Below are 12,566 nucleotides of genomic sequence, written 5' to 3'. Positions count from 1 at the left end.
TTTTTTTTATTTTACACCAGATTTCCAAACAATACGGTACTCCCTTACCATAAGTCTGTATCTCACGCGATATACGGAGCGTTGTCAGTTTTTTTTTGTTTCCTTACATCTCTGCGTATTCGTATAAACGTAACAAAACAAATTTTTAAGGGTACTAATTGATTTAAAAAAATTAAATTAAATGATTGGTTTTTAAGTATTTATATTGTATTAGTCTTCATTGAGGATTTTATGTTGAAGAGCCACGAAAAAAAAAAACTATGGACAAAGAATTTTTTTTTTTTTACAATTTTTTTCTTTTAGTTATATTTTCATTATATTTATTGATGTTTAAAATTTTTGAATAATATATTTTTTGAATAAGATTATTCTTTATCTATCACTGTTTACACCATTTTTCATTACTTTTTATGTGGTAATTTCATTTTGTGGACATTTTTTTTCCACAAAAACACATACATACTAATTTCTACATCAGACTTGGCTTAAACACTTTCAGAAATGACAAAGACAAGATAGAATATTTCCAACAATTTTATTCCAACTGTGACAAAATACGTCATAACGATATTTACAAATAAAAATTATATTATTTTAAAAAAACAACAAATTATAATATAGTTATGAAGACATAGAATAATTTTGTACTTTGTACTCTAACTTATTGTAATAGTAAATGTTTCTTGACACAATTATATATTAAATTATTATTTAGCAGCAAATACCTATATGGTAGTCTTATAAAAACAATTTACTAATAAAATTAAATTCTATATAATTACGTAGTTACGCTTTAAAGTTATTTGAACTTTATTTTGTATGTCTATAGTTAATTGTACATTATGTGGCTTAAAACTTTAGGGACATTATCGAGGTTGAACTATCGAGGGTTTCTCTACCTTAGAGGTCCTTTAATTCCGACAAAATCCTTAAACTGGAAGTTCAAATTCAATTTTGCAGTATTCGCTGTCAGCGGTTAAATAAACAATATGAAGGAATAAGTCACTTGTCGAATATAATGAAAATCTCAATATATCTTGTAATAACTTTTTTTTTGTGACCCACTGCTTAAACAATGAAGCAAATTTTTATTTTAAATATTTTATAAGTTATTTTTCTTCACATCTCAGTGATAATAATTACACGATTTCTACCTCAGGCCTGGAGGCGTTGCCTTAGCTATAATTCTTAGTCGTAACAGCGTTTTACCGCTTCATAACATTGTTATCTTTTGCCTTCTCTTCCTTTTTCTTCCTGTAAAGAAAACAATTTTTATAGAAGGGCTATTAAAAGTCTACATCAAAGACGAATTATATATTATTCCAGACTATTAATTATTCCAAGTCTGTAATTTTTTTCTGACACCGTCTCCCACGAGACAACCATAGGTAGATACATTTATTTTATCGTTTTGCAAGATAGTAAGATATACAAATGATGTTTCAACTAACCCGGACAGCATCATTTGTATCTCAGAGAAGCTCTTTCCTTTGGTCTCTGGAATGACCAGCAGTGAGAAGACTAAAGATACGACACAACACCCACCGAACACGAGGAAGCCAACGTGACGGTCCAGGGACGGGAAGAATCTGGGGAACAGTTAGACGTGATAAGGACCGTTACAGATAAATCAGATATCCTGATAATAACAACTTGTTTTAGGTATTTTTTCTATCATCGACTTTGAATTTCATACTATTCCCATATGGTCCAAGTAACCAGCGTATCTTTTTGATTGTTATGACAATTCTATCTACTAGACTTGAAATTTTGTATATTTTTTCTTTCGTTCTATTAGCCTACAACCTGTTATTTCTATTTGGCAGTTTTATTTAAATTACTAGCCAGATAATGATTAGATTATAATGAATAATTAAGAACAATTAAGACTACGAAACATATAATTCTTATAGTTATTAAACACTCACTTGGTAACCAGGAAAGACAACAACCACGATAATGCTGTTACTATCGGTGAGACAACAGCCTTAACTTCTATGGGCAACAATTCGCTAAGGATGGCCCAAGGGAGCGGGCCCAGACCCACACAATACGACAGGATGAAGACTACCAGACATAGCACCGGAAGGAAACTGATAGACGGCACCACTGCACTATCTTTGTCCAGTAGAAGGAAAAATACACCCAGTAGTAACTAAAAATAAATAAACAAGATGATTATCTTTTGATTTTTAACTTATGCAATGACAGTTATATTATTGTTACTATTATAATATTAATTAGTTGCCTCTTTTATTAACGACGTATGGAGCTATGGTCATAGTTTATATTTATTTTACAAGAAATGGCACTCGTTTAAATAAAACTATGGATCTCACGTGAAAGTGTGGATTGATTTACAGTCCCTAGTAATATTATATTTAAAAAGTTAGGGTTAAGAAAATGTGTATCATTTCTCATTTTCATTAAAAAGTGCATACTTTTTTTTATACAAATTAGTATTCTTGTTAAATGTTGCCAACGTCTTATTTAACAATATTAATTTCAATGGTTATCGTTTATAAATAATTCCTTTCCAAAGCGATCATATAAATGAAGTAATTTTTAAATCAGTTAGTAATTATTACGCTTTGTTTAAAGATGACCTTAATTTTACATAATAAATCTCATTAATTTAGAAAATTATTAAGTTTAAACCTTCCCCTGTAAATCTGCTTGTAATGCATATATCCAAAGCGAGTTACTCAGATACGCACTGTCCCCTACTACGTTATATAATTCTCTAATACTTACATTTGATACAGCTGTTCCACATAGTGATATCAAGAGTAGAGGACGTTTTCCTAAACGATCTACCACCAGAGGAGCTACACAAGACGCCGCTACCTGCGAACAGTGGTTGTCAAACCAGCATACGTATAGGACTATGGTACTGGCACATTTCTTAACAGAGCGCAAGACTGTCATTGGTATATTACAAAAACCTCGTTAAAATCTGTATTTGATGTAGAAAAAACACTTTCTACTCGTATATTAGTTTCCCGCCTTATGTCGGTTTTCTGCATCACTATTCTAATTTTGAATTTCTGTCGAATTGAGATATCGTCTCATGTTCATTTTTATTATAGCCTACACATTCTATCTAATCTGATTATAGTTTTCATTATAAAAACATGACAAACTGATCCCTAGATCCCATTATGAGAATTCCTTACCAATCCAAATTATTTCTATTAGAATAGACTAAACAACATGACGACATACTCGTAGCATGCATGTGTGTAATTTATCCACAATACATTTGTAATACAAGGGAAATTTTGTCTAAATCTGACTTTACAGATTATTTATAATGTAATAATTTTTTGACTAAATCTGAATTAAGAAAACAAGGTTTAAGTGAACTACAATCTTGAGAATATTTATTTGGAAAAAATTATAATATATCAAAGATTTTTCTAGGACGAGACATGTAAAATAGGAAAGTACTAAGGGTCTCACCTGGACGGCTCCAACGATGATGGTTGAGATGGCAGGTTCAAGGTCACTTCCAGAGGAAGCGAAGATATCCGTCATGTAGAACAGAACAGCGTTGATACCACAGAACTGTTGGAAGAATTGAAGCGCACACGAGATGTAGAACGCCTTGAAGTTACTGCCTCGGGATATATCCTTGAACTAAAAGATTCAATATTAGTAAATGTCTTTGGTAATGAGAGTCATACTCGTGACTAACTTATGAACCCTTAACTACAGTAAATTCATACCGACGCTGTTTTTTCCATAGAGGCTTTAACATCGGCCTCAATGAGACTCAGTTCAGCTTCAACACCAGCCCGGGAACGCCCGCGAATTGTGCACAAGGAAGACGCCGCCGCCTCGCGATCGCCTAACATTTTCATCATTATCATATCATCATCATTATAAAGCGTCATAATTATATTATCGTCACCAAAGGATATAGAGGTTACCAGTACATTTTTTTACCACAGTATATGATATCATAGAAGAGATAACTTTTATACGTTTAAATGTTCATAATATTAATTAAAATCATTGAAAACAAAAACAATCACAGTATTGTGTCTAGCAAATAAAAATGTTTAATGAAAATGAACATAAAATATGCAATACTGAAAATGTTTAGGTTACTGAAGTCATATTACTTCAGTTTTATAAATAATAATAATAATTGCATCAATTTTACCTTTTAGAAGACAGTAAGTTGGTGTTTCTGGCATAAAGAAGAAGCTAATAAAGAAGACCGGCATGAAGGCTATACCCACATAGGCGACAGCCGAGTAGGAAATAAAAGGTCCAATTGCATATACCAGCAAGAAGCCAAAGGTTATGAACATCTGGAGGTAGGATCCCAAAGCACCTCGAGCTTCGTTCTGAAAGTGTGAATAGAAGAAAGTGGTCGAATATTTTCTTAAATAAAAATAGCAAGGAAATAACAAAATGTCTTCCATTTTAGATAATTTTACTCGTTAGTGGTTTTCAAATCATAGTTGATATTAACGTCGAATAGTAGCCAATTGTCATTAAAGTTTAAGTCAGTTAGAATATGGCCGATATTAAAAACAAGAATCCTCGTTTCGTTAAAAAAAGAAATGAGAAGGAAAATCAATATATGGTATTTATAAAGCAGTAACAATACGTATGTAAGCGTGGCCAACATCTCGGGATAAAGTTATTCAAATGAGTGTCTAGACAAAGAAGCCCGGCGACAACTAAGACCAAAAACTCTATCGTCTAAGGCCATAGCGTCAAAATTGTGTCAATTTAAGATAGGCATGGCATTGCACAGAAATCATATCTCCACATTTGAGTACAAAGATATCAGTCACAAAAAAGGCGACCGCCAGACATGTGTAGAGACATCGACTACAACACTATGAAACTATTACCCATTGAAACTAACTTGAGGTAGAACAACCAACTGATAAAGGACATTTTATAAATTACAGGAGTTATAAAGAATGTCCTTTATTAGTTGTTTGTCCAAAACTTATTGTGTGTAGTGGCCACTTTGAGAATCAATTATTTTTAGGCGAGCCCATTTTTTCATCTACTGAAAGACCGCTATGACTTATCCTAGCTAAATGAAACTACAAATCATCCCTCAGGCTTCTACACATCGCGCCCATTTTTTTTCTGGTCTTCTTACCGCCCCAATTTGGGCCTGCAGAGCCCACTTTAAGAAAGGCTGCTGTATAACAAGGTCAAAACTTTGAAGCAAGATGTCACCAGAAATATACTGCTATCATCAATACCACAAACACTATTTATTATAGGAAATGTATTGTAAAGAAGTTGACTACAACGTATTCCTCCTTCCCTCCGTGTGAAATTGTTGCTTGAATATTATTATGATCTTTTAAGACTTTAATCTTAATAAATGCAAGGGACACTGGTCAGTGATTATTCGTTACGATATTAGAGGGGATAAAAGAAGTACTTGCTTTTTTTTTATCGGGTACGAAAATTAAAGCAGTGATGTCCATGTGGAATAGTATCAGTTAAAAACATGTCCCGTTTGGTTATGCGATATAAAACTTTACTTTCTCAGCCTCACGTGATCACGGTTGCTCTAAAGTAATGGGACCGTCGGGATGTTAAAAATAAAATAAAAGAACCCGAAGTTATCCAAAAAACTTAGTTTAATTTTTATTCCATCTCTCGTAGATCCCTTCGTAATATCGTGACTCGGTGAAAATTGAACTACCCTACGATAATGAACAAATCGTTCTGGAGATTATCCGGAATAGGCGTCGTTATACTTTTATATGACGTATTAAAAGTCACTAAACGCATATGGGTTTAGTGAAAAACTGTAAGTTAGATAACATGAACAGAGACTTTAGTTACGGTGTCACTAATATTATATATGAGAAAATGTATCCTGTAATTTTTAGCACATCTTTGCAATCCTACATACGAGTTACAATCATAATTACTCACTTTAATTATAACTGTTAATGCTATTTTGTTGGTTTTGTAAGCAAATTGTAACTAAAAATATATAATGAAATTATTTTATTAATATTTACCGTAGCAATTTCGGCGCAGTACATCGGGGATATGGTGAATGTCATCCCCACTCCGACGCCCCAAAGGATTCTGGCTGCGTACAGGAATGCTATGTTCTGTGCCACTACCACAAGTATCCATCCAACCAAAATCGGGATGATCGAACTCAGAAGACCCCATTTCCTGCCTATCCTACCGACCAAGTAACCACCCACAAATGGACCTAGAATTAAATAACTATTTATAGAAGAATTATCTTCACCAGAACACAATCGAATTTTATTTGTTTCGTTTTATTCAAAAGAAAATATTTTAATATCCTTGTCCTATTTTGGTTACCGAATATAGCTCCGATGTTAAGAAGCGATCCCACCCACGCTAGCTCCTCGTTGGTAGCTGGTTTGCCAAGGATTTCGCTTCCAGTCGAGTTGTCTGATAGTTTTCTGTTTATGGGTGATGTCCATCCCATGCAATAACCGATGGATGTGATCAGTATGTTTGCTGACAGAAAAATAAACATTTTTTAAGAAGAAGAAAGAATTTTTCAATAAAATTTCGTCGTAAGACAAATAGTTATTTATTTTAATTGACATTACTAAGTTATTTCTGGTGAAGTCTGTATTTTGTTATATTCTATTTTATTACTAAAATAATACAGCGTTACTTTTTATTGTCTAGAATGTTTTTACAAATGTATACGTAATGTTTGTCATATATTAAAAAACATAATTTTATGAAGGCATTAATTGATTAGATATATTTTATTGAATAATATTGCAGCTATTATAAAACAAATATATATAATTTGAATGTTATATAAAAGGTATTTTTGGTATGAAAATACACGAGCTCGGTTATTTTTCACTTCACAGTGATACTTGATTACTCCTAAGCGATCATAGATTATATCCTCTTCAAATATCTGATCGTTACTATCGAAGCATTAGTTTTTTCTTCGGTTTGACTTTATCAGTTTAGCATTGACTGTAATTGGCGTTGAGTTGCCTAGACAATTTATTTGTCGACGATATGATTTCCTTAAAATAATTTTCATGTCCATAACAATAGGAACAAGAATGAACGAATCTTTGTTATTTTTAAATTTTAATGCTGAGATAAGATAATGTTTATTATTTTTTTCCGTTACACGTATCAGAAAATAGTTTACTTCAATTCTGTGATCGTTTACAAGATTCATATCTCAACAATAGTAAAGTAACTTAAGATAAATAGACAGCATCCAGCTGATAGACAGACATCTGAATTAGGTTATCTTAGAGGATAATAATACGGTCAATTGCAAGTCCAACTTGAGCAATGCGTGTTCCGTACGAATAATATATTATAAATGCTCACAGACTGTCAGCTTATTGCGCGTTGGTTAAGAATGCCACAGGACCTAGCCGTTTTCCCATTGAAAATAACTTTTGATATTTACTATTGCCTCAAGAGCTATTAAAACGACACCATAAGTCTACTTATCCCATGTTTTTGTCGTTACTCTACAATCTGAGCGGGCACATTCCCTGGTCTAATTGCCTGGATTTCTGAAGGACCATGAACATCTAATAGCTGTTTATGGCTGCTCGTCCAAGCCAATAGGGGTCAATTGACAACCTACTGTTAGTGTACTTGGTTACGCAAATAATACTTGTGGGTTTGTTTGAATACAGGGCCTAAGGCCAGTCAGGATCAATTAGAGATAGAAAGAATGGCCCTGGTATAGCTTGTTAATTTCACACTTCAAGCAGTCTCCGAATGGGGCGATACTATTATTTTGAAATTTAACTCAACCTTTTTGGTATCTTTCCAAGCAAGCAAGCTTGTCTTTTCATAGCTGAGAGGAGTTTGATCTCTTTGTCCCGATTTTTTTCCTTAGAATACTCTGACCGTCTTCAGTTATAAGGTATTCTCGAACAGTAATTTTGGGCGGTTTATTGAGTCCAAAGCTAATACAGCTGCAAGGAAACTCGCCTTACTTCCAAAAGTGCGGCAGTACTTTACATTGGAACAGCTTTGTTTATACAAAGCACAGTTTGGGTCGTCTGTAGAATACTGATGTCACACATCTGGGCAGGCGCTATGTAATGTCACCTCACTGGCTTGAACTCAGTGGAGAGTAATGTAAAATTGGTGACCACAACTTGGTTAAAGCCAATCATGTTAGGCTAGAACAGAGGAAAAAAGTAGTCCGACTCTTTGTATTCTACAAGATATACTATGAAGTGTGTGTTCAAGAATTAAACGCTGTAATTCGTCCTTTTTTTTCATTCCTAGTCTTTATTATAGTACTAATGTAGTTTATTGGACGACACACGTGACAAATGTGGTGGTGCGAACCCACAACACACCACAGCTATCTGTAGTGAAATTACTGCAGCTGGAACATGGGCTGGCTCGACCGGGGAAATACCATACTCTCACAGAAGAACGGTGTGAAGTAGCTTTAAATGGCTGCGTTTCGTTCGATGAGTGAGAGAGCCGGTTGCCCTTTCATTATTTCCATCCTTTCCCTTTTCCCATACCTCCTCTCCCTTTTCCCCAATCAAGGGTGGCAACGCATCTGCAAAATACTTTTGCGGACTTCCATGGGCGACGATACTACCTCCGTCAGGTAGGCCGTCTAGTCTGCTCGTTTGCCCTCTTTAGCGTAAAAAAAACCATGGTGCGAACAAAAGAGTTCATACTCTTCGGCTATTTAATGTAAATTTTCAACTAAATTTTTTGAATTTGACGTCAGTTAACTGTTATAATAACTATATAAGTAATTATGTTCATTGTTACCTACAACATAATAATAAAATTCATAAGTTATTAAAAAAAGTATATATCAAAACAAAGAAAAATTGCTTTTGTTTAAATAAAACGACAGTCTTGTGTATGTGGTTTTTTAAAATAATAAAATACGCGGAGTAATTCGGAAATATTAGTTTTATTTGAATGAACACTCGCGGAAGGCTTAGATCTCAATAAGTAGCTGTAGTTGTCTACATACGCAATAACTGTAGGTACTAGGTAGGTATCTTATGAGCGTGTATGTCAAAAACCATACTTGTTTACGTCTGTTTGCGCGAGTACGCCAGGACGAGACAATTTGACGATTTTTATTAAAAAAAAACTAATGAATGAAATTTTATCAGGAAAATGAATCGATTTTTTTTTTGTTAAATATATTTTAATTTTCCATGCGTAAACATGATTTTGAGCAGACAATCGTTTGCAATAGTTTCTAGAATTGTTTTCTACGTGCAGATTAAATGGCTCGATTCTTAAAATCAAAATTTTCAATTATTATTTCTCACAGGAATCTCAATGTTAGAAAAAATTTAATTCAGTGGAATATTCCTAATCTCTCATATGGCATGCGAAATAAAGATTTTAACCGAGTTTTATCATTTTTATATCTTTGTTATCTGTATTAAAATGAACATGTCGATTGCAAGAATTAATTTTTTATTTTTATTATTCATATAATTATACTATGTTTTGAAAATTTGAAGAAACACGTTAATATTTATGTAGTATCGAAAATAAAATGTGTTATCTTATATATATATGTATATGAGATAACAGATTTTATTATAGATATATAGACATATACATATACATATAAGTTATATATATTTATATATGTTAATATATATAAAACAAGAGCGACTTGGGAATATTATATATTTATATTATTTCGCACTCGAAAGTATTAATAGAATTTAACTAAATCCAATAAATATAACGTTTGTCCAACATTTCAACAAAACGCATATTTATAAACATATATAATTCTGTGTTTATTTTTGTTAAAACCTAAGCAAGTGAAATTAGAAAAAAATATTATATACTATTATCAACGGGTATTGATATTACCCCACTGTTTTTATTAAAAAACTTCTTAACACAGAATTATATGACATTTTAATTTCATTTAGAATCAAATCCACTTTTTCATATAACAATTTTTTTAACGAAACGATTGACATAATCGCGATAACTTTTTAAAAAACATTCCATACCCGAAAAAATATTTAGCCGACACATTCGTTATACGTAAAATGGTAAACACGTAATATATTTGTTAAATAATTTAACATAATATAAAACCATTTTAAGTTTAAAAACTATATAAACACATCTATCTATTAAAGTAATATATTTTTAATATGCTATCGTATAAATTATCAGTGTCATATCCTTAACATATCGCACAAACAAACAAACAAACAAACAAAAAAAAAAAAAACAAACTTAGTTTCGTAGCTAAATATTAAAATACATACTTATGCCCGCGATGATATATTGTCGCCATAATTTCCCAGCCTCCATAATTCGCGATCGAATAAGTCCTACCTAAGTATTACTTTTAAATAATTTATCTGTCGCCTCGCCTCGTATAAGTACCGACCCGTGTGGTTGGTGGACGTCATATTTTGATAATATTTTATAACTAGCCACGGCCGTCCTAAGATATAATACATTAATTTTTATGTCATGTATATCTCTTAGTTTTCATTTTGAATATTAAAGCTTTATATTCGAAATGATTTACATTCTATATAAGTTGTCCCATCATGTCCTTAGAATTTAATAAGTTACGGTCGTTTTCCTATAAAATATCGAGTAACAGGGATTGTGGGTTAAAGGATTTAGCTAATTATAACAATATTCATTCTTCCACTATTGTTTTCTATATCTCATTCAAAGTGTCTCTCTTCTGGGCAGACCTTATCCAAACATTAAAAGGCACCGTTTTCAACGGCTCGATTCATCGTACTGCAAGACATCTTGAACTACGTTGACCAAAACGCAGTCTCCTGGATCCTCTTCACCTCATATCTGGGGTTATAACCGGCCCAATTCCAATCCAGGGTACCAAATCTAAGGACGATATTGGTGACTTTAGTTTTGTAAAATATGTGTTTGTCTGACTGCGAAATAATATTAAAAATCTGTGCTAAAGTAAAAATTTATTGAGTGACCTTGAATTTATGGACTGGCTCTCCTGTGTGTCTGTGTGTCTACGTTTCAGCTCCTTAGGTTTAAGGACGTACCAGTCGAAAACTATGGCCTTGAGAGATTGTGCAACAGTCGACTCGAGAACATAGATTAGCCTCGCAAAATCCGCCAAACCTCTAAACGTATTCTTCTCATTCTTGAGATGATAAAACTAGATGGTTCCTATTAGATACATTCTTGCATAATTTCAAAAGTACCAACTTTCAAGGCCAATGATATCAGAGAGATGGTTGTTACCTATAACTTTAGTCTTGTTTATCCCGAGACCCAATCGTCTCGAAAATTCCTCAGATTGTGTAGCAAGACTTCCAATTTCTGATAAGTTCCGTCAAGATGGATGTCATCAGGAAATAGCAATAGTGTGTGAAATAGGCATTTTATATTCATGCCCAATCAATTTCCTATCGAGCACCTTGAAGAGTTTTTCCTAGAGTACAGATTCTTAGAGATCAAATTTGTCTTAGGTTTATTTGGATTGATCTGTCGCTCTGCTTTATACGTCTTTGTATTATCCATACACTTCGAAGAATCTTTTGTCAATTAAGCTTTTTATGAACTCAAGAACATCACAATTTTATCTAGTGTCGAAGGCTAAAGTTCTTTAATCTAGGGTCTATCATAACCATGGAGGTCAGAATTTTTGTTCGGTTCGTTTAGGTTCGCACTTTGGGACTTTGATTGAGGTATTTGGAAGAAGTATAAAACGTCACAGAACTATTCAACTTCGGTAATTATTTCTGGTTTAAAGCTGGCTGTTCTTACTTTCACCAGGTGACAACAGGAGGCGTGGAAGTTGGCAAGATATTTCAAGCCCAAGTTGTGAATTACAATTGTGTAGACATTTTGAGTGAGTGCCTTTAACCTCGCCTTATCCCTGAAGCCCCTATTAAGTGCCTGACGATTACATGTAACATTAACACACTAACGTCCCTTTTTCATATTTTTTTTTCTTGGAATCATCATCAATAGGAATGAATTAATACAAACTTGTCTAACTAGAGAGAGAAGTTTTAAAAGGTTTTTAAAAGGACTCCCAACATAAGGTTCATCTGAGATTAAATGAAGTGGGAGGAACAATAACTACGAATAATCAATATTCCTGCACATTAAATGATAGGTAAGAAACACAGAACAGAAAAATCAGAGAATACTTAACTCAGTTGTAGACTGAAAATAATAGAAAACGCTAGTAATGTTAGTTAACACAGGCCTAGAGTTTGTCAGCATTGGAGCAATTAGACATAAATGTGAATGCCAGTGTAACCACATGCGTTTTTTTTATTTAAATATTAAAAATTCCCAAAACTTCTGCATCATGCATTTTGCTGAAAGATGATGCTTCATTGAAAATTAATTATTTAAATATTTAGTCCTCTATGAAAAATAATTTGTGGTCAAAAAAACTTTTCTCAGCAAAAATCTTTTTTTTTTGTTTTGTCGGAAATCTTTTTAGAATGCGGTGATTATAAAATACCAAATATATTTTTTTATCCGTCTTTCATCTATTTAAGAAAAATCTTGCAATATACAAAACTTAATATTATTTTTTAATAAGAACATAT

At 32.8% G+C, this 12,566-nt stretch overlaps 1 protein-coding gene and 1 long non-coding RNA gene across 2 annotated transcripts; one reads left to right on the top strand and one right to left on the bottom strand.

The window, feature by feature from the left end:
* Nucleotides 1-595: 595 nt before the first annotated feature.
* On the bottom strand, nucleotides 596-10,812 carry LOC116774933 (facilitated trehalose transporter Tret1-like). Its single transcript, XM_061524052.1, has 10 exons — nucleotides 10,269-10,812; nucleotides 6,334-6,495; nucleotides 6,015-6,217; nucleotides 4,169-4,355; nucleotides 3,729-3,850; nucleotides 3,463-3,639; nucleotides 2,755-2,847; nucleotides 1,929-2,155; nucleotides 1,452-1,589; nucleotides 596-1,254 (listed from the first exon to the last, which is right to left on the bottom strand). Exons 1-10 carry the CDS (start codon nucleotides 10,312-10,314, stop codon nucleotides 1,206-1,208), a joined length of 1,404 nt encoding a protein of 467 aa, XP_061380036.1. The 5' UTR covers nucleotides 10,315-10,812; the 3' UTR covers nucleotides 596-1,205.
* Nucleotides 10,813-11,452: 640 nt separating this feature from the next.
* On the top strand, nucleotides 11,453-12,407 carry LOC116774850 (uncharacterized). The gene is made up of 3 exons (XR_004353788.2): nucleotides 11,453-11,687; nucleotides 11,776-11,851; nucleotides 11,974-12,407. It is a non-coding gene; the product is annotated as an uncharacterized LOC116774850 (long non-coding RNA).
* Nucleotides 12,408-12,566: the final 159 nt, after the last annotated feature.

The sequence above is a fragment of the Danaus plexippus genome, chromosome 23 (genome assembly GCF_018135715.1).
Source record: "Danaus plexippus chromosome 23, MEX_DaPlex, whole genome shotgun sequence".
NCBI lineage: Eukaryota > Metazoa > Arthropoda > Insecta > Lepidoptera > Nymphalidae > Danaus > Danaus plexippus.
This window is presented reverse-complemented; position numbering and strand designations above follow the sequence as displayed.